Source organism: Lampetra planeri, chromosome 40 (assembly GCF_965212315.1).
Source record: "Lampetra planeri chromosome 40, kcLamPlan1.2.h2, whole genome shotgun sequence".
Lineage (NCBI taxonomy): Eukaryota > Metazoa > Chordata > Hyperoartia > Petromyzontiformes > Petromyzontidae > Lampetra > Lampetra planeri.
The window spans coordinates 6,963,064-6,982,768 of NC_136146.1; the positions used below are offsets into that span (position 1 = coordinate 6,963,064).

Genomic DNA, 19,705 nt, shown 5'->3' on the forward strand with positions numbered 1-19,705 from the left:
CGCACGTGGGCTCCGCACCCGGGTGCAGAGAGGAGGTGGAGGCAGTGGCTCTGTGGCTATTAAATCCCTCTCGTTCTTTAGTTGTCTTTTTAAATCCTTTATATTAAGTTCACTTGCTTGCTTGCTTAGGACCGTGCAAATCTTTCGGTCGTTTTTTAACCCACTTCCCGTGATCCAATCGAGCTGACATTTTCCACACAGACTCGTTGTGCGTGACAATTAATGTTCGTGAAAATTTTTTTCCAAAATTTTACACTTTTTAGGACAAAAATATTATATTTAATTACCAATTGCTTAATGCTGCCATGCAATCATCTGACCCATAGGTGGCAGCCATCTCAAGCCAGAGGACGAGAGGACTCTAGCCGCCACGCATATAAAGGATTTATAGTGAAAAACTTTGTTTTTACGGGTTATACTTGTTAAAAACTAAATCTACGAAGTGCGTAGCCCCTGAGCTAATCTACACGTATTGAACGCGCTCGTGTAAAGGTGGATTCGTGGATGATAAAAAAGGGGGATTTGAAGGCGGGACCCTGAGACTCGAAGCAGATCAGTGCGGATTGGGGGTGGGGGGGCACAGGCGAGTGCAATGGAATTCGCTGTATTGAACAGCGTTCGAGCCCCACAGACGACAACAGCCGTTGCGCTTGGTGGTTGCCCATCCGAGCACGGTGCGGGCTCAAGCAAGCCCTGCTGGGGGGTCCCGAGCTCTGACGCGACTGGGGGGGCATTCTGGGTGGTTTGGTTGTCGGCGCTTGTCATAAACCAGTGGAGGCAAAGCGCACAATACCATTGCAGACGTAAACCACCATCGATTTGGCCACGTGGCCGACAAGCAATTGTCCAAAGCCGATTTAAATGTCTGCACGATTCGTATTTTATTAAAATCTGCGTATATATGTGCGTCTGTAATAATAACACGGTCATTTAGAATGTTGCATTGCCATTGTCGCACGAGAGACGGACATCCGCATTCGGGCTCGTGGGGGTTGTCGCGAACGAGCGAGGTGTTCGGGCTTCATCCGAGTGACTTCAGAGTTCGAGGCAGACCAAGGCTGCATGGAGATTCTTAATGACTCCCGTGTGCACCTGTGGCCACGGACTCCAAACCACGGACCCTCAAACTTCGAACTGCCCCAAATACTGTATACACGTAAAGGCTGGATGGCTGCTTGGATCTGAAATTCACCAACTTAAAAAGCAATTGCACGGCTAAATTATTTACCGATATATCTTGCATAGTTGCTGTTCATTGGGCACACGAAAAAACACAGTGATGATCGAGACTCTTGACTGAGCACCAAAGGAATAGTTATTGTTGATCCTTAACGACTCAAACGCTGAGAGCCAAACAAATGCCATCGCAAGGAATGTTAACATTCAGGACCAATTCCCGAGGCTGCTCAAGGAGCCACACGAACTCAGCACCGCGCCGAGTTGGATCTTCCATCCAACGCGGAGAGTGGCAAATCCACGTGCGGCTTTGAGTCCCAGAGGGGCGCGGACTCGGAGGGTTTCCTGGCAAACCGCGTTGAAAGCGGCTCCGCCACGGCCACATCACTGTCTGGACTTGAGCTTCGATCGTTCACTCAGACCGGAGCCCAGCGGCAAAGGTTCACGCTTCGAATTCAGCGCCCGCCCCAATTAATGCTGCGGTGTAACAACCGTGATAATACTGCGCGCCGTCACCTTCACAGTAGACTTTAAAGATTCCATGACGTCTTTCGCAAGAGTCGGCCACTCTATGCCAGCGCCAGGGCACACATTTGAAAAATAACAGCGCAAATGACTCGACTGGATTACACAGAGCAATGATCGCTCCCTACAGCGGGAACTTGACACTCGGCGAGGTTTTCCTGGACAAACGAGCAGAAGAATATCCTGAGTGGCGGAGTGGTCAGTGCACTGCGTTACGAACCTTGCAACCCGAGTTTGAATCCCGGTTCCCGTAAACTTGCGTGGCCTAACCTTCTCCAGTTCTGACCTGCACATCTTTACCAAGCCGAGCACGGAATGCTGCGCGCTCGGGATTTCAGCACCCCCCCCCCTCGGCCTCATGTCTTTGGCAGCTGCCCAAGCTCAGGCACTGAACCAGAACCACCGGAGTCACGCGTTTAAGCCTCAATCAGTCCCCAATAGTACTGCCAGGTTATGCGTAATCGCAGTTGACTTTTAAATCCCGTGGCGACTTCAATGGATAGCTGGGGCGACGCGGATTTGCGGCAGTCAGCACTTTACGCGGAATTCTTGCGGATTGGACACGGAGGAGTAACGTGAAATTTAACTCTTGACACAGGAAAGCCTCTCTGCGTGTCTCCAGAACTCAACAGAGCTCTGCCGTTGAAATTTTCAGCTCCGATAGTTTCCCAGCATTCTCTCGTCGTCGTCGTTGTTCTCCGCGAGGAAGCTGGAACGTGCGGACAAAGCACTCGCGTCCGAGAGAATACTTAAACTCGGCCCCCCCCCCGGACAGCCTGGCCAACCTACTTTCTGCACTGCCTCCTGCAGGCAGCGGCAGCTGGGGTCTCGCGCGGCACCGTCGACGCGGCTTCAGCGTCGCGTTACCTCCGAGTGGTGATTGTGGCCCGATTGTCGATGCCGCGGCGAGGTTCGGGGAAGAGGGCGCAGTCAACCGAGTCGACGTCGTGCGGCCTGCGCCGCCACTTGACTCGCTGCGACTGCGGCCGCGTGCCGAGCTCCACGCTGCCGCCCAACCAGAGGTCGCAACCGGGTACCCGATACCCGTACCCTACCCGATACCCGGCTACCCGTACCCGGCCGGGTACTCGGAGGTCACGCGACGCTGGAGCCGCGTCGCCGGGTACGGGTACCCGTTTGCGACCCTGGTGCGGCCGGGTACGGGTAGACCGTGAGTCACTGGTGAGTAACCGTTTGTCACTCATTTCGGGTAGGGTACAGGTAGGGAATCAAAACCCGTTTGCGACCTCTGCACCCAACGCCCGTGCTTTTCCTCATTTACAATATAATCATTTAATCACGTACAAACGAATCAAGTGGCACGTGCCAAGTAATCTAATCACAAATAGAAACGTGGAGCAATTATGCAAGTTTAAGGAACCTGCCCTGGCATTCATGGCGTGCGTTTACCCCAACGTAGAACTGCAAATGCAGGACGACCATGGCCTTGTGACCCACCGATCCTTGCCAGCAAGTGGTGGCACAATTCAATCATAGCGCGAGCCACCACCACCGTGACAGTAGTCACAAGCACCATCACGACATCAAAGAACAAACACGCAACCGAACCCTAACCCACCAGCACGGATCTCTTGGTGCTGGCTACGAAGATCGACGTTTTAAGTTCACATTATCATCGTCATCACCACGGCCACGGCTGGAGATTTAGAAACATTTCAGTGGCGGTGGGGGGTCCCCGGAATAGGAAGCTCTTCACACAGGGCCCCCTACATTCATAATAAAAACATTCAATGTATTCTCCATGGTAAACGCAATGCCAATTGTCGGGTCCCAAGTGGGGGGGCGGTCGCCCCTATCAGCCCCCCGCCTATTGGATCCGCTGCTGGCCACCACCAACACCGCCACCGTCGCCACCACCACCGTCGCCACCGCCACCGTCACCACCGCCACCGTCGCCACCACCACCGTCGTCACCATCGCCACCACCACCGTCGCCACCGCCACCGTCACCACCACCACCACCATCGCTATCACCACGAGGCTTCAGCTCGGCAGACCTCCCTGTTCAGGCTGGAGGGCTCGGGTTGGGGGGCCTGGGCTGGGGGGCCCTGGCTGGCTGCACGCGAGGCGAGGGGGGCGAGGGGGACGAGGGGGGCGCAGGGGGATGACGAACACGGAGACGTCGTCCGGGGATCCCTGGGGCCGCGTGGCCAAACGCACGAGAGCCACAGCCGCCCTCGTGAACCTGCACACACACGCACGTACGTACGTAGACGCATACACATGCACGTACATACACAAATACACAAGTACATGCACACACACACACCACTAGCCCACACACACCACTAACCCACACACACCACTAGCACACACACACACACCACTAACCCACACACACCACTAACCCACACAAACCACTAGCACACACACACACAGACGCGTGGGTGAGCACGTGCGGTCACCGTGCCGACCTGCCGGGGTCGTGCGGCCGCGACGCCTTGAGCACGGAGCGGACGTGCGACGCCACCTCGTCCACGCCGAGTACGTCCCACAGCCCGTCCGTGCCCATCACCAGCACCTCGTCATCGTCGTCCTCCTCCTCATCGCCGGGGCCACCCTGCCACAGCTTGTGCACCATCACCTGCACGCGCGGACCAGCGGCGACCACGGCTCAGTCCCACCGCTCCGTCTCTCCTCCTGCTGCCGTGAAATCTGTACACATCCATTGTATCGGAGAGTCCTCGCTTCGATGCTTTTAGGATTCATTCGCTATTTATGTTTGTTCTGGCCAAACCTGCCCTCTGTAGAGCTGTACATGCAAAGGGAAATAATAAAATAATAAAAATAAAACATTATAAAATTCTCACGACGTTTCGGCCACAACACAAGCAGCCGTGCTCAGGTGAAGAACAAAGCTGTCGGAAAGACAGCGTCCTAATTAGAACGCTGTCTTTCCGACAGCTCTGTGTTGTGGCTATGTGTTGTGGCCGAAACGTCGTGAGAATTTTATATTGTATTTTTATTATTTTATTATTTCCCTTCTACGTGACTTTACCGAAAGATCCAAGAATATGAATCCCTGCAGTCACGAAAGCTTTAAATCGAAATTTAAACTGTACATGCAAGTTTTCCTCCTTTAAAAGCAGTGCATAGTACTGCATGGTTCAATGTACTACGAATACTGTACCAATGTTTTATTCTGATAGAGCAGCGTCATTCCTGCAAACCGCAGATCAAAACGGAGCCGCAGGAAGCCACAGACGAGAGGTGGGAAGGTAGCCAGAATCGTCACCAACGATTACCCAAGATCTGTGGTCCTATATTTGGATGTTTTGGTGATGCTGCATGGCAGTGTGTAGTCGTGCGTGGTTGGCGATGCTGCACGGCAGTATAGGCTGCTGCGCTACCGTACAGCATCACCATGCTGTGTGGTAGCATAGCAGGGTGGTGTAGGCTGCTGTGCTCTGGTGGAGGCCGTGCCTCCGGAGTGCTGTTCAGGAAGGGTTTGATGCAGATGTCCGTGTCGTGCACCACGAGGTCGTGGTTCCCAAAGCCCCGCGTCACGCCGATCGTGCTGAACAGCCGAGCCTGAACACAGCACACGCGCCGGCGGTGTCAAGATTGGCCTCTGTGGAGGAGGAAGCTCGTGAAGGATGCTACTGGCGGTTGGAGGAAGTCGCCCTCGAGCGGAGGGCAGAGGAGCGAGGCTCACAATAACGAGCGGAGCGCCGGGCGGCTGAAACGCTGCTCGGTGGCGCAGTGGGGAGCACAGCTGCCGGTCGTCTCAGTCGACCCATGGGCACCTGAGTCTGTCCCGTGACCTCCTGCCAGCGAGCTTTCTCCACTTCACGTGTCCTCAACGTGCACCCGGCCTGGCACAAGCACTGTGGCGAACGGCGGCTGCTGTTTCTGTGCGTATAGATGTCATTACTTGTTGGCTGTGTATGTCAATCAACACTCTGGACAGCCTTGCGATGCTCTATCTGAAGGGATGGCCCTCCCAGTGGCGAGCAACCGATGAATGAAAATGAATCGAGACTCACCATTGGAACCTCATTTGCCAGTAAAAAATATGATAAATGTTTTTTTTTGTTGGTTTTTTGACCCTTTTATCTGGCAACAAAACTGACACCTTTTTTTACAAGGTGTAAATGCTTACCCCGAACTCTCATACTCTGATGGTGCATTGTCTTTGAGTTGTGCGCCTTTTGGCGTCATCTGGTCCAACACCATGTGAGACTAGGCTATAAGGAAAGCTGTCTCGGGTGTGGACCAATCAACTTCAAGGACAGTGCATACATTATCAGAGTTATGTTTTTTGTTTGCATTATGACTGCAGGTATTGTGGTCTCTGCAAACATGACTCCTTGTAAAAAAGGTGTCTGAATCGAGACTGTGTCTGTGTCGACGTGTTGGTCGGGGCGTGCGCTCGTTACGTGCCCAGGGGGCCACCCACCTGTTTCCCCATGCCGCTGATGAGCGGGAAGCGCAGGTCCTCCTCAGTAGCCGTCTTATAGCCCCTGCGGGAACACGGCCCGGCACATCCTCCGTCAGCCAGTGCCACTGGCAGCGGCATCCAACGGCCGTCCCGCGTCTCCCTTCCACAAAACTCCCCCGTCTCCCCCCTGCGTCTCCGTGTCTCCCTTTCACGTCTCTTCCTTGTCTCCCCGTGTCACCTACATCTACCCTGTGTCTCCCCTCGATATCACTCCACCTCTCCCTGGGTCTCCACTTCTTAAATCTCTCGTGGCCCACGTCTCCCTGGCATCTCCTTTCCACGTCGCCTGGTGTCTCCGTCTGCGTCACTCCCCGCGTCCATACATCTTCCCCGCGTGTGCCCCACCTCCCGTCCGTTTTCCTCTGCGTCTTCCTCTGCGTCCCCACGTCCCCCCACCCTGTGCACCCCACCGTCTCTTTCTCTCCTCATGTCTCCCCTCCACGTGCGTCTCCCGCATTCCCACGTGACCTCCTGGCGTGTGAGGAGCCCAAGGCAGGGAGGGCAGTGGGAGCGGGGTGGAGGGAGGGGGGGCGACGAACCAGCCGGTCATGTGATGAGAGCGGTAGAGGACCCTCATGCCAAGGTCACGGCGTAGCACCCGGCACCCAAACTCCAGCGGCGTGAAGATCTCCTTCAGCAGCTCGGGGCGCTCACTCGCCTGGGTGACAGCAGCGTCAGAGACAGATCTGTCAGTCTATTGTCTAGAGACCCCGTCAGGAGGCCGGCCTGTCAGTCTATTGTCTAGAGACCCCATCAGAGACCGGTCTGTCAGTCTATTGTCTAGAGACCCCATCAGAGACCGGTCTGTCAGTCTATTGTCTAGAGATCCCGTCAGGAGGCCGGTCTGTCAGTCTATTGTCTAGAGACCCCATCAGAGACCAGTCTGTCAGTCTATTGTCTAGAGACCCCGTGAGGAGGCCGGTCTGTCAGTCTATTGTCTAGAGACCCCATCAGAGACCAGTCTGTCAGTCTATTGTCTAGAGACCCCATCAGAGATCGGGCCGTCAGTCTATTGTCTAGAGACCCCGTCAGAGACAGGTCTGTCAGTCTATTGTCTAGAGACCCCGTCAGAGACCGGGCTGTCAGTCTATTGTCTAGAGACCCCATCAGAGACCGGGCTATCAGTCTATTGTCTAGAGACCCCATCAGAGACCGGTCTATCAGTCTATTGTCTAGAGACCCCGTCAGGAGGCCGGCCTGTCAGTCTATTGTCTAGAGACCCCATCAGAGACGGGTCTGTCAGTCTATTGTCTAGAGACCCCATCAGAGACCAGTCTGTCAGTCTATTGTCTAGAGACCCCGTCAGAGACAGGTCTGTCAGTCTATTGTCTAGAGACCCCATCAGAGGCCGGGCTGTCAGTCTATTGTCTAGAGACCCCATCAGAGACCGGTCTATCAGTCTATTGTCTAGAGACCCCATCAGAGACCAGTCTGTCAGTCTATTGTCTAGAGACCCCATCAGAGACCAGTCTGTCAGTCTATTGTCTAGAGACCCCGTCAGGAGGCCGGGCTGTCAGTCTATTGTCTAGAGACCCCATCAGAGACCGGGCTATCAGTCTATTGTCTAGAGACCCCATCAGAGACCGGTCTATCAGTCTATTGTCTAGAGACCCCATCAGAGACCAGTCTGTCAGTCTATTGTCTAGAGACCCCATCAGAGACCAGTCTGTCAGTCTATTGTCTAGAGACCCCGTCAGGAGGCCGGCCTGTCAGTCTATTGTCTAGAGACCCCATCAGAGACCGGTCTATCAGTCTATTGTCTAGAGACCCCGTCAGGAGGCCGGCCTGTCAGTCTATTGTCTAGAGACCCCATCAGAGACCAGTCTGTCAGTCTATTGTTTAGAGACCCCGTTAGAGACAGGTCTGTCAGTCTATTGTCTAGAGACCCCATCAGAGACCGGTCAATCAGTCTATTGTCTAGAGACCCCGTCAGGAGGCCGGCCTGTCAGTCTATTGTCTAGAGACCCCATCAGAGACCGGTCTGTCAGTCTATTGTCTAGAGACCCCATCAGAGACCAGTCTGTCAGTCTATTGTCTAGAGACCCCGTCAGAGACAGGTCTGTCAGTCTATTGTCTAGAGACCCCATCAGAGGCCGGGCTGTCAGTCTATTGTCTAGAGACCCCATCAGAGACCGGTCTATCAGTCTATTGTCTAGAGACCCCATCAGAGACCAGTCTGTCAGTCTATTGTCTAGAGACCCCATCAGAGACCAGTCTGTCAGTCTATTGTCTAGAGACCCTGTCAGGAGGCCGGCCTGTCAGTCTATTGTCTAGAGACCCCATCAGAGACCGGTCTATCAGTCTATTGTCTAGAGACCCCGTCAGGAGGCCGGCCTGTCAGTCTATTGTCTAGAGACCCCATCAGAGACCGGTCTGTCAGTCTATTGTCTAGAGACCCCATCAGAGACCAGTCTGTCAGTCTATTGTCTAGAGACCCCGTCAGAGACAGGTCTGTCAGTCTATTGTCTAGAGACCCCATCAGAGGCCGGGCTGTCAGTCTATTGTCTAGAGACCCCATCAGAGGCCGGGCTGTCAGCTTCATTGTCGAGAGACCCAATCGGAACCCAGGTAAATGGGTGACAGTATGAGTGGGAGCCAAGTGAACACGCGTGGCAAGACGGTTACCAGCCGTTGCAGCCGCTGCCTCTCTGTCGTGGGAGTGAATTCATGCGACATGGGGATGACGTCCCGGGCCCTCACGATGATAGCCCTGCACCCCACACACGCACGGCGCGCGCTTTCTCTCCGCCACCGCCACACGAGGGCCCCCGCGCGAGGTCGCACCCTCGCGATCGGGTGCCCGCAGGCCGTCACCCGCCGGTCGGGTCGTGGGAACGAGCGGCCTGTGGGTCCGGGTCGAGCGTCAAAACGTTCGAACCGCGCAGCAGCGGAGGACAAGATAAGCGGTGGCACTCCTTCCGAGCCTGTGGTGGACATCTCACGTCACCACCGCATGCTGCTGGACAATTACTGGGGGACCCACAAAGTGGTGCTTTAGTTGAGTGCTCTCCTAGACACTCTGCGAGTTCGAGGCAGCAAGAGGGTGGGAGTGCTCCAAGCACCGAGGACAACCATCTTTGTCTTACCAGTGCTGATATCCAACTAACCCTGAGCCTACACACACACACATGTAAACAAGACAAAGATCCCACGTATAGCCTTGACAGACTGTAGGGGCAAGTGCTGTTAGCGAGCACCTATGAAGGCCGGCACGGCACACGAAGGGGTGGGTGGCCAACACCACGCCTGGCCACCTTTGTCTCCCTAGCGGCGATGTTTACACATCACACCAGGTACTCATTTGAGGCTGAGTCGTCCTAGGGGAGTTCCAGGACCGGTTCAGATAATCGTCACTGGTGTTGGCCGTGAGCGGGAATCGAACTCGGGTCGCCAGGTTCATAGCGCAGCGCGCTAACCGCTACACTACCGCTCCCCATACAAACACACACACGCACACACATACACACTTACACACATACACACATACACACACCGGCTGTCCCCAGCGTTGGCCACGTAGAGGTGGCCCAGTGCACACAGCGCCGCCATCGCAGTGCAGCCACCACGCAGGTCGAACGACACGCGCTCCCTCTCGATCTGTCGGTCCTGCACTCGGGGGAACAGGGAGGGGACAGGGGGAGAGCGGAGAAGGAGGGAGGGATTATGAAACCGATTGGTGAGATTTTCCGGTAAGAACTTACACCATAACACAACAAAAAAGCCACAAAATCTAGCACAATAGTTTAAGTGGGTTTGCGAGGCAAATGTAAGAGTTGCACGATTTTGAAACACTACTGTAAATGGTATGGCGGGGGTGAGCAGCACCGGCGCCGATTAGGTGAAGTACGGGACGTGACTCAAGACACACCGAGTAGCCGCGCACAGCTCCATCACCAAACATCCACACCCCTCGCCCTAGCACGTCTACGTGCGCCACTCGCCACCCCGCTGCTTAAACGGCAGAGGTCGCAACCGGGTATCCGATACCCGTACCCTACCCGATATCCGGCTACCCGTACCCGGCCGGGTACGGGTACGGGTAGCCGTTTGCGACCCTGGTGCGGCCGGGTACGGGTAGGCCGTTAGTCACTGGTGAGTAACCGTTTGTCACTCATTTCGGGTAGGGTACGGGTAGGATACGGCTACCTGTACCCGGCCGGGTACGGGTACGGGTAAGGAATCAAAACCCGTTTGCGACCTCTGTTAAACGGTGGCAACGGCGGTGCGGAGATGGACCGGGTCAAACTCGCGACCTTCCCACGGGAACCCGCGCGCTCCGCCCTCGAGCGCCGCCCGGCCTCACCCACCATCTCGAGGAAGGCGCTCTCGATGGCGCCCACGACGATCTCGCCGCGCGACACGGCGCGCCCGTGCCGCAGGCGCGCGGGCTCGGCCGGCGGCAGCGGCGCGTTGGGCGCGGCGACGGCGAACGGCGCGGGGCCATCGGCCGCCAGGACCGGCGCCACCGTCTGCAGCGCTTGGCGCAGGAGGTGGTGCAGCGTGTGGGCCGCCGTGAGGGCCACGGCCGGACCGCCGTGCCCGTCAAAGAGCGCCCAGTAGGGCAGCGCCTCCCCCACTGCGCCTGCCGGGCACGCGCGTGTCAGAGATGTGCGATACGCGAGCGAGCGATGCGTGTGACGTGGGCGATGTACGAGTGATGCGAGTATGAACGGCGCTTGTCAGCGGTGCCTGCTTGAGCGTCGCCTGTGTTGTCGGCACCTGTGAATGAGCTAACTGCTGCACCTCTGCGATTTTCCAACACCACAGTTCCAGGGTTCTCCACGTCCTCGTTCGAAATGTTCCTGGGAGTTTTAGAATCGCGGTCCACGCCGCTCCCCAGAGCGTCGTGGGAGACCATCTCGAAGTCATCGTGCAGAAGGAGCTCGGCGTCAGGAGGTTGGTGGCAGACACGGCCCGGTGGCGACAAAGCCTCAGCCTTGTCTAGGAGAGCCGTGACCGCGCCGGCGGCTGCCTGGACACGGCCCGTGGGGTGTGAGAGGGAGAGAGTGGTGTTAGGGAGAATTAGAGTGTGACAATGCCCCTTTAAAACACCGAGTGGAATTCTTTGCCAAGATCGATTCATGAATTAAATTCTGACCTCAAATCGTGGCACTTTATCGAGTCGAACTGAGTGGGTGAACCGTTACATTTTGGCTCTGGCAATTTCCACTGAGCCCTGACCACTGAACACTCACCGTTGAAGATGCGTAAACCTGTACCCGGCTTGCCGCTCAATTCCCAAACCACTAAACTCGCACCGACTTGCGAGAGCCCAACAGCAACCGTCTGATGACCTGGCACCCATCATGGGAATGTGGAATGGCCACCACCGACTAAGGGCAGCCAAAGGAGATGAGCGCCGCTCCACATTCGTGCGAGAATAGACTCTGACTTCAACGTTTCGTTTTTACTATGATCCACATTGCCCAAAGCATGCTCACGCACGCACGCACACCTGTGGTCAGGCGCAGTGCGTGGGGAGCCATTCTTAACCAGCTGCTCGTTTCCCATCGTTTGTCACGTCTCCTTTGTTTGTCGATTACGATGTTTTTACACGCTTTTATTTAACTCACTCAGTCTGTTGTATCCTCAAAAAAGAAATCTTGTAACTCAATTTTTACCCACTTCCAAATTTGCTATCGACTGCTAACTTGAAATAGCAATGTCATACTGATGACAATACTATATTCTACCATACAAAATCCAACACATATATTTTTTAACATTTTACACGCTTTTATTTAACTTACTCTGTGTGTTGTCGTATCCTAAAATCGTGTAACTCAATTTCAACCGTATTCCCGGCTTGCTGCTCAATTCCCAAACCACTAAACTCGCACCGACTTGCGAGAGCCCAACAGCAACCGTCTGATGACCTGGCACCCATCATGGGAATGTGGAATGGCCACCACCGACTAAGGGCAGCCAAAGGAGATGAGCGCCGCTCCACATTCGTGCGAGAATAGACTCTGACTTCAACGTTTCGTTTTTACTATGATCCACATTGCCCAAAGCATGCTCACGCACGCACGCACACCTGTGGTCAGGCGCAGTGCGTGGGGAGCCATTCTTAACCAGCTGCTCGTTTCCTATCGTTTGTCACGTCTCCTTTGTTTGTCGATTACGATGTTTTTTACACGCTTTTATTTAACTCACTCAGTCTGTTGTATCCTCAAAAAAGAAATCTTGTAACTCAATTTTTACCCACTTCCAAATTTGCTATCGACTGCTAACTTGAAATAGCAATGTCATACTGATGACAATACTATATTCTACCATACAAAATCCAAAACATATATTTTTTAACATTTTACACGCTTTTATTTAACCTACTCTGTGTGTTGTCGTATCCTAAAATCGTGTAACTCAATTTCAACCGTATTCCCAATGTCGTATCGACTGCAAACTTGGTATAGCTATGTCATACTGATGACAATACTATATTCTATCATTGAAAATTTAAAATAAATATTTTAAACGATCTTTTTTACGGCTCTAATTGTCCACGTTTACGGCTATAATTGTCGATGCTCAACTCACGTTGCCTGTAAATCACCACGTGGTCCCTGACGTCACGGCAAGCTACGGGGAGCCATGCCGAGGGGCGGGGGATGTGGAAGGAGGGGAGGGGCGATGGGGGAAGGGGGCAGGGGGATGGGCAGCTCGGACAGTACATTTCATTAAAGCGTGTTTTTTAAAAAGTATTTTTTTATATTTTATTAGTTGGTAAACTGTCAGTGCCAGTGATGTAATGTCGAGTCTCGTCCACTTGTGGTCACAACCTCCGCCCTTTGGGGTTCTCACCGAGCCTCACGAGACCTCGTGCTCAACGGTGGAAGCTCCAACTCTCTCCACGGGAGAAACTACGGAAATGAACCACTGATTATAATCTGTCTGTACGGCATCTCGTACGTATGTGTGTATCTCAGCCGAACTGGTAATGATACAGAACCAGAAATCTCTGAACCGCGCGGAAGTGGATCCATCAAAGCTGGCAATTCTCCTTTGCCAGGGTTTGCCGACATGCTTCTGAACTGCAGGGCTAATAGATAAGTGGAAGTCACACCAGTTCCCTTTTCACTCACAATGCACGCGGGCCATGTGATTCAACTCATGTAACGATGTGTTTGGTCTGCGGAATTATCTCCGAGCCTCAGGAGTTGTTTTCAGGAGAGTCCTGCTCTACTGTGGATGTTTGAGCACAGTTACATTGCAAGAAAGGTTTAATGTGTGGAGACCAAAATTATCCATAAGAGGTGTTTGGGTTGGATCGCGTGAATATAAATGTGTCGTTAAACCCGCCACACAGCCAATTAGTAAGGTTTGTCACGTAAAGAACAGTGCCAATTTGTGACTAATACAGCATACCAGTGTGTTGGAGAGTAAACCCACAACATTTACAATTCAAGTACAACGTCTCGCCAGCAATTACAACTAGCATCATCAGGCGACAGCCAACTCTGGCTGTGGCCTGATGATGATCGTTGTAATTACTGGCTAAACTTCATACTCAAGTTGTAAATGTTGTGGGTTTACTGTCCAATGTTGTGGGTTTACTCTCCAATGCACCGGTGTGCTGTACTAGTAATGAATTTGCACGTTTTGTTTACGTGAATGAACGTACTAACCGGCTGTGTCGGGTGGTGGCGGGTTTAACGACACATATTCATCTTCTTGGTTCTTTCGGTAAAGTCACGTAGAAGGGAAATAATAAAATAATAAAAACAAAACATAATAAAGTAATAAAATATAATAAAATATTATAAAATAATATAAGAATATAATATAATAACATTTTTTTTTTTATTTCCCTTCTGCGTGACTTTACCGAAAGAACCAAGAAGATGAATCCCTGCAGTCACGAACACTTTAAATCGAGACACATATTTACTCGATCTAACCCAAAAGCCTCGATGGTGTAGACAGACTGGAGAACGCAGAGAGAACCTCCCACTCACTCCACGGCATGACACTCAAGGGCCCACGAGGTCAGGTTCACAACCCACTTGCTGTACTGCTTCTCCAGGCTATCCCAAAGCCCAGTAGTATTTGAGAGTTTCACTAAACTATATGTTCCACCGACGGCTGAAAAATCGCACGGAGCTTTTGAAACTCGTAAAACATGCCGGGCTGCAGAGTGGCCAACATATGGCAGTACAGTAAGTGGGTTAGAATCTGTCTGTTGCAGACTTTTTAGTGTTATACCCAGTAAACACAAGTCCCTCCCATGCAAATCATTAAGGACAAAATGAATTGGCCAAACATCCAAAATGTGGGACACTTCCTGAAAAAGAGCTAAAGATTTAATGTGACGCTTTTCCAGATTAAAAAAAATCAGTGGCACAGTGTAGTGTTTAAATTTCGATTTAAAGCTTTCATGACTGCAGGAATTCATCTTCTTTCTTCTTTCGGTAAAGTCACGGAACTTTACCGAAAGAACCAAGAAGAAAAAGTGTAGTGTTTGTTTAGTTTAACACGTAGGCTTTCGCGACCAATATTATCCATAAGAGTTTTTTTGGGTTAGATCGCTATTTTCACATTTCGATTTAAAGCTTTCGTGACTGCAGGGATTCATCTTCTTGGTTCTTTCGGTAAAGTCACGTAGAAGGGAAATAATAAAATAAGATAAATAAAACATTATTTTATTATTTCCCTTCTACGTGACTTTACCGAAAGAACCAAGAAGATATTTTCACATTACCTGGCTCCCCAGCCGTGACGATGTGTGCAGGGGTCCGTCCGTGTGGGCTGTGGGCGGCCACTCCAGTGGCAGCATGAGGCAGGCTGCCTGGTCCTCGTTGCACCGGCTCTTGTTGTGGTTCGTGGCCCTTGACACGCGTGCGGACAGAAGCTTAACACGCGGATACCAGTGGACAATGCCGGGACCGGCGGCGAGTCACCGTCGACTGGCGCACTACATTCCTAGACCCGACAATTCCATTGCTCTATGAGACATCTCCTTTACCAGTGGCAAAATATAGTAGTAGGTTTTTACCCTTTCAACTGGTACAAAAACTGACACCTTTATACAATGGATCATGTTTGCGCCTTTTGGCGTTATCTGGTCCAACACCAATGGAGACTGGGCTCTAAGAAAAGCTGTCTCGAGTGTGGACCAATCAACTTCAAGGGCAGTGCATATCATTATCATCATCGGAGTTGTTTCTTTTTGTTTGCATTTTGACTGCTTGTGTTGTGGTTATTGCAAACATGATCCCTTGTATAAAGGTGTCAGTTTTTGTACCAGTTGAAAGGGTAAAAACCTACTACTATAATTCCATTGCTGTTTGTGATGCGCAACAAATCCTGGGGGTCAACCGCGTTTGATTTCCCCCAAAGCTCATTTGGCATAGCCAAACCTCCACAACTCACTCGGCATAACCGCACTCCCACGACTCACTCGGCATAACCGCGCACCCCTACGACTCACTCAGCATAGCCGCACCCCCACGGCAAGCCCGCCGCACCGGGGCGCACAGCCCGCACCACCGAGCAACCGTCCGGCTGCGTTTCCTGCTGCTGTTGCAGCTGCTGCTGTTGCTGCTGCTCGTGTAGCTCCCGTTGCTGCTTTCCGTGCGGAGGTTGCTGTTCTTGCTCCTCCTGCTGCTTCTCCTGCCTCTGCTCCCCCAGGTGCTGGCATTGCTCCTCCACCTGCTGCTGTTGTTGCTGCTGCTGCATCTGCTGCAGCTCGACCTGCTGCTTCTCCTCTCCCTCCTGCTGCGTCCGATGCTGCTGCTGCGGCTGTGGGTCCTGCCGCTGCTCTGCGGGCAGCACGAAGGCAGGCCGGTTTGATGGGTAGCGCTGCGGCAGCGCTCCGTAGTCGGGCCGGCTCTGGTTTCGCAACCCCTGACCCGTCGGCTTTCCCTCCCGGCCGGGTTCTGCTCCGTCACCAGGTCCCGGTTCGACTCCAGTCCCGGCTCGCGGACTCCGCGTGCCGCTCCGGTGCAGATACTGCGCGGCCATCCGAGACACGTGCTCCTGGAGGCTACTCAACATTGCCGCGGCTCGCTTGGCAGCTACGGCTACGACTGACGTGGCCGCTGCTGTCACGGTTATAGCGGCGACGTCGACTAGAACTCGAGCTATAAGTCCATGGTGGCGTCTTCACGGGACTCCTGCGACGATCTTGATCTGTGCGACAGTTTGAAGAGAAATGATCACAGGCAATGTGAGCGCAGGCAACACGACGGGCGGTGAAACGCAGGCGAAGAATCCTCTTATCCGCGATATGGACGGCCCAAATGGTAGATCCGATTAATTGTACTAATTGTAAGTAATAGGGCCGCAAATAATAGTTTTGAAGGGCTTTTCAGCTGCCACGGTTAATTGGGGTTGTAGGTAATAGGGGTTGCGGATAATAGGGGTTGCAGACAATAGGGCCTGCAGGTAATAGGGGTTGTAGGTAATAAGGGTTGCAGATAATAGGGGTTCCAGATCATAGGGCCTGCAGGTAATAGGGGTTGTAGGTAATAGGGGTTGCAGACAATAGGGCCTGCAGGTAATAGGGGTTGTAGGTAATAGGGGTTGCAGATAATAGGGGTTCCAGATCATAGGACCTGCAGGTAATAGGGGTTGTAGGTAATAGGGGTTGTAGGTAATAGGGGTTTCAGACAATAGGGCCTGCAGGTAATAGGGGTTGTAGGTAATAGGGGTTGCAGATAATAGGGGTTCCAGATCATAGGGCCTGCAGGTAATAGGGGTTGTAGGTAATAGGGGTTGCAGACAATAGGGCCTGCAGGTAATAGGGGTTGTAGGTAATAGGGGTTGTAGGTAATAGGGGTTTCCAGGTAGTAGGGTCGCGGTTCGAGGAGCTCTCACGCAGTGTAAACAACATCGGTAGCAGGAAGGGAAGCATGTACTGTACAAGTCATTTCTAAAAAAACAAAACCCCAATGCTGTCGCTACCACAAGTCAACAACACAGCAGTCAATACAACCCCCACAACGTAGACAAACCACATGGGATGGCTTACAGCAGTAGACACCAACAGCGACTCCTGGATTACCAATGGCTGTGGACAACATAGGCAGCAGCAGCAGCTGTACAGTCGGCGTACATTCATAAAAGCAACGGCACTCAATAGTGACACACATTAAGGTCACGCAGTTCGGGGTAGTCAGCAAGGGGACAACCATAACACAGAGACGGCAACAATAAACACCAAGCCATTGTAACAGCAGCCGCAGCAACAGCAGCCAACAGCAACAACAGCAGCAGCAACAACAGCAGCAACAACAGCAGTCACAGCAGCAACAGCAGCAGCAGTAACAGCAGCAACAGCAGTAACAGCAGCAGCAGTAGTCACAGCAACAGCAGTAACAGCAGCAGCAGTAGTCACAGCAACATCAGCGGTAGCAACATCAGCAGCCGTAGCAGCAGCAGCCGCAGCAACATCAACAACAGCAACAACAGCAGCAACAGCAGTCACAGCAGCAGCAGCAGCAACAGCAGTAACAGCAGTAGCAGCAGTCACAGCAACAACAACAGCAGCAACAGCAGCCGCAGCAACATCAACAACCGTAGCCCTGTGGTTTATTGGGCAGGAAGCTCCACACACACACACAGCAAGTGGACAACAGCAGAGACAGCTGCACCTGAAGCAGGGACAGCTGCACCTGAAGCAGGGACAGCGACACAGCAGCTCACCACCTACACAGCTCGTCACCTGCACTGATCGTCACCTGCACTGGGCGAGTGCCCCATCATCATCATCACCATCACGAGCTCAGTGCGGAACTTACCGAGACAAGCTCAGGAGGAAGCAGCAGCAGCGGCACTTGGGATCAGCTGATGCGAGTACAGTGCAGCCTGTAACAGATACAGCCTGTAACTAATACATACAGCGTGTAACTAACACAGCATGCAACAGACACAGCGTGTAACAAATACAGCGTGTAGCTGGTACAGCCTGCGACTGGTACAGCTTGTAGTTGATACAGCCTGCGACTGGTACAGCTTGTAGTTGAATCGGCAGAGTTTGTAATCGCTACAGTCGATGCAGTCCGCGACGACGAGTTTCGAGGGGGGCCCCTGGGGCGAGTTTCGAGGGGGGCCCCTGGGGCGAGTTTCGAGGGGGGCCCTTGGGGCGAGTTTCGAGGGGGGCCCTTGGGGCGACTGCGCGAGTCGAAGCCCCCGGGCACTGAGCTCGCCACTTCCTGCAGTGACCCGACTATAGAGACAAAGACAAAGCTCCCCCGTGTAGCCTTCACAGACAAGTCCCGGGGGGGAAGGGGGGCTAACACCGCGCCCGGCCGCCGATTTAAGGCTGAGTCGACCTAGGGGAGAGGCACAGGGCCGGTTCTGAACGGTTATAATTGGCGGTGAGCGGGAATCGAACTCGGATGGCCGGGTTCGTCGTCTCGTGCGCTAACCACTGCGCCACCGCTCCTCCACTGACAACCTTGAGGCCAGGGTACGGGTACCCGTTTGCGACCCTGGTGCGGCCGGGTACGGGTACTGGTAGGCCGTGAGTCACTGGTGAGTCACCGTTTGTCACTCATTTCCCAACGTCTTGTCTCTTCTCACAATTCAAGTTCCTAGAATCAACCCACCCGCGCCTGCAACATGGCTTCATCCCAGAGGTCGCAATCGGGTACCCGATACCCGTACCATACCCGTACCCGGCCGGGTACGGGTAGCCGGGTATCGGGTAGGGTACGGGTACCCATTTGCGACCCTGGTGCGGCCGGGTACGGGTAAGGAATCAAAACCCGTTTGCGACCTCCGCATCGCTGGCACCAAACATCGGCAAGTCCACTCAGCTTGACACCCTCACCTACCACACCCTCCCCTACCACACCCTCCCCTACCACACCATCCCATCTCGAGCCGTGCCAGGGCCGCTTCGCCCCCCCCGCCTCTATCCGGCCAAACAGAATCTGCACCGTGGGGCAACATCCACGTCTTTCAGGACGTGTGAGCTCCTCCTCCTCATTACACAACGCAGCGTCAATCCGTGCCAACGCTCTGTCCTCCCCACTCTCGCTCCCTCCTCCACGTGTCAAGAGTCCCCAAGTTGTAGACCACGTGGGGCTTGTTGTGTCGTAGACATTGGTTTCTGCGGGGCTTAGACCACGGGGTCGTCAACAGGAATAACAAGAAGTGTAATTGTATTATTGGTTCTTTCGGTAAAGTCACGTAGAAGGGACATAATAAATTAATATAAATATAAAACAATAAAAATTATCACGACGTTTCGACTGCAACACAAGCAATCATCATCAGGTGTGAAATCCACAGCAAGAAAATTGCTGTGGATTTCACACCTGATGATGATTGCTTGTGTTGCAGTCGAAACGTTACTACGATGTCGGGGAGGGTGGGGGGCAAGGGTAAACATGCCCACTCATCCAACTGCCCCCCCCACCCCTGAACGCCGCGCTGTCCAACCAAGTTCCTACCTGCCCACTCCGAAGGAACGTTTAACCTACTCACGCCGCCTTGTGCCCACCCGCACATTCGGCCATATTTGCGGAATACACCACGCCGCCGTTGACCCTGGCCATTGACCGAGCAACCCAACGTTACTACCAGCTCCCTCCG

The 19,705-nt window shown here is 53.3% G+C and overlaps 1 protein-coding gene across 4 annotated transcripts; it reads right to left on the reverse strand.

The window, feature by feature from the left end:
- Positions 1–856: 856 nt before the first annotated feature.
- LOC144731806 (protein phosphatase 1H-like) lies at positions 857–18,886 on the reverse strand. Of its 4 annotated transcripts, none has more exons than XM_078613060.1 (12): positions 17,905–18,886; positions 15,594–16,294; positions 14,865–14,991; positions 10,907–11,135; positions 10,471–10,745; positions 9,657–9,769; positions 8,789–8,873; positions 6,703–6,821; positions 6,122–6,185; positions 5,146–5,253; positions 4,137–4,306; positions 857–3,907 (listed from the first exon to the last, which is right to left on the reverse strand). In XM_078613060.1, exons 2-12 carry the CDS (start codon positions 16,157–16,159, stop codon positions 3,706–3,708), a joined length of 2,058 nt encoding a protein of 685 aa, XP_078469186.1. In that variant the 5' UTR covers positions 16,160–16,294; positions 17,905–18,886; the 3' UTR covers positions 857–3,705. The 4 variants fall into 4 exon arrangements, with proteins under 4 accessions (XP_078469186.1, XP_078469183.1, XP_078469185.1 ...); XM_078613057.1 differs by having other exon boundaries at positions 10,883–11,135; positions 17,905–18,884; XM_078613059.1 differs by having other exon boundaries at positions 10,883–11,135; positions 17,829–17,906.
- Positions 18,887–19,705: the final 819 nt, after the last annotated feature.

Bases quoted from the DNA above. Each gene is read 5' to 3' on its own strand.
- LOC144731806 (XM_078613057.1), bottom strand. From the start codon at position 16,159: ATGTTGAGTAGCCTCCAGGAGCACGTGTCTCGGATGGCCGCGCAGTAT. The intron at 14,992-15,593 runs GTGAGTCGTAGG...ACGCGTGTCAAG, and splicing joins TGGGGGTGCGGCTATGCTGA to GGCCACGAACCACAACAAGA. The intron at 6,186-6,702 runs GTTCGTCGCCCC...GTGTTCCCGCAG, and splicing joins TCTCATCACATGACCGGCTG to GGGCTATAAGACGGCTACTG.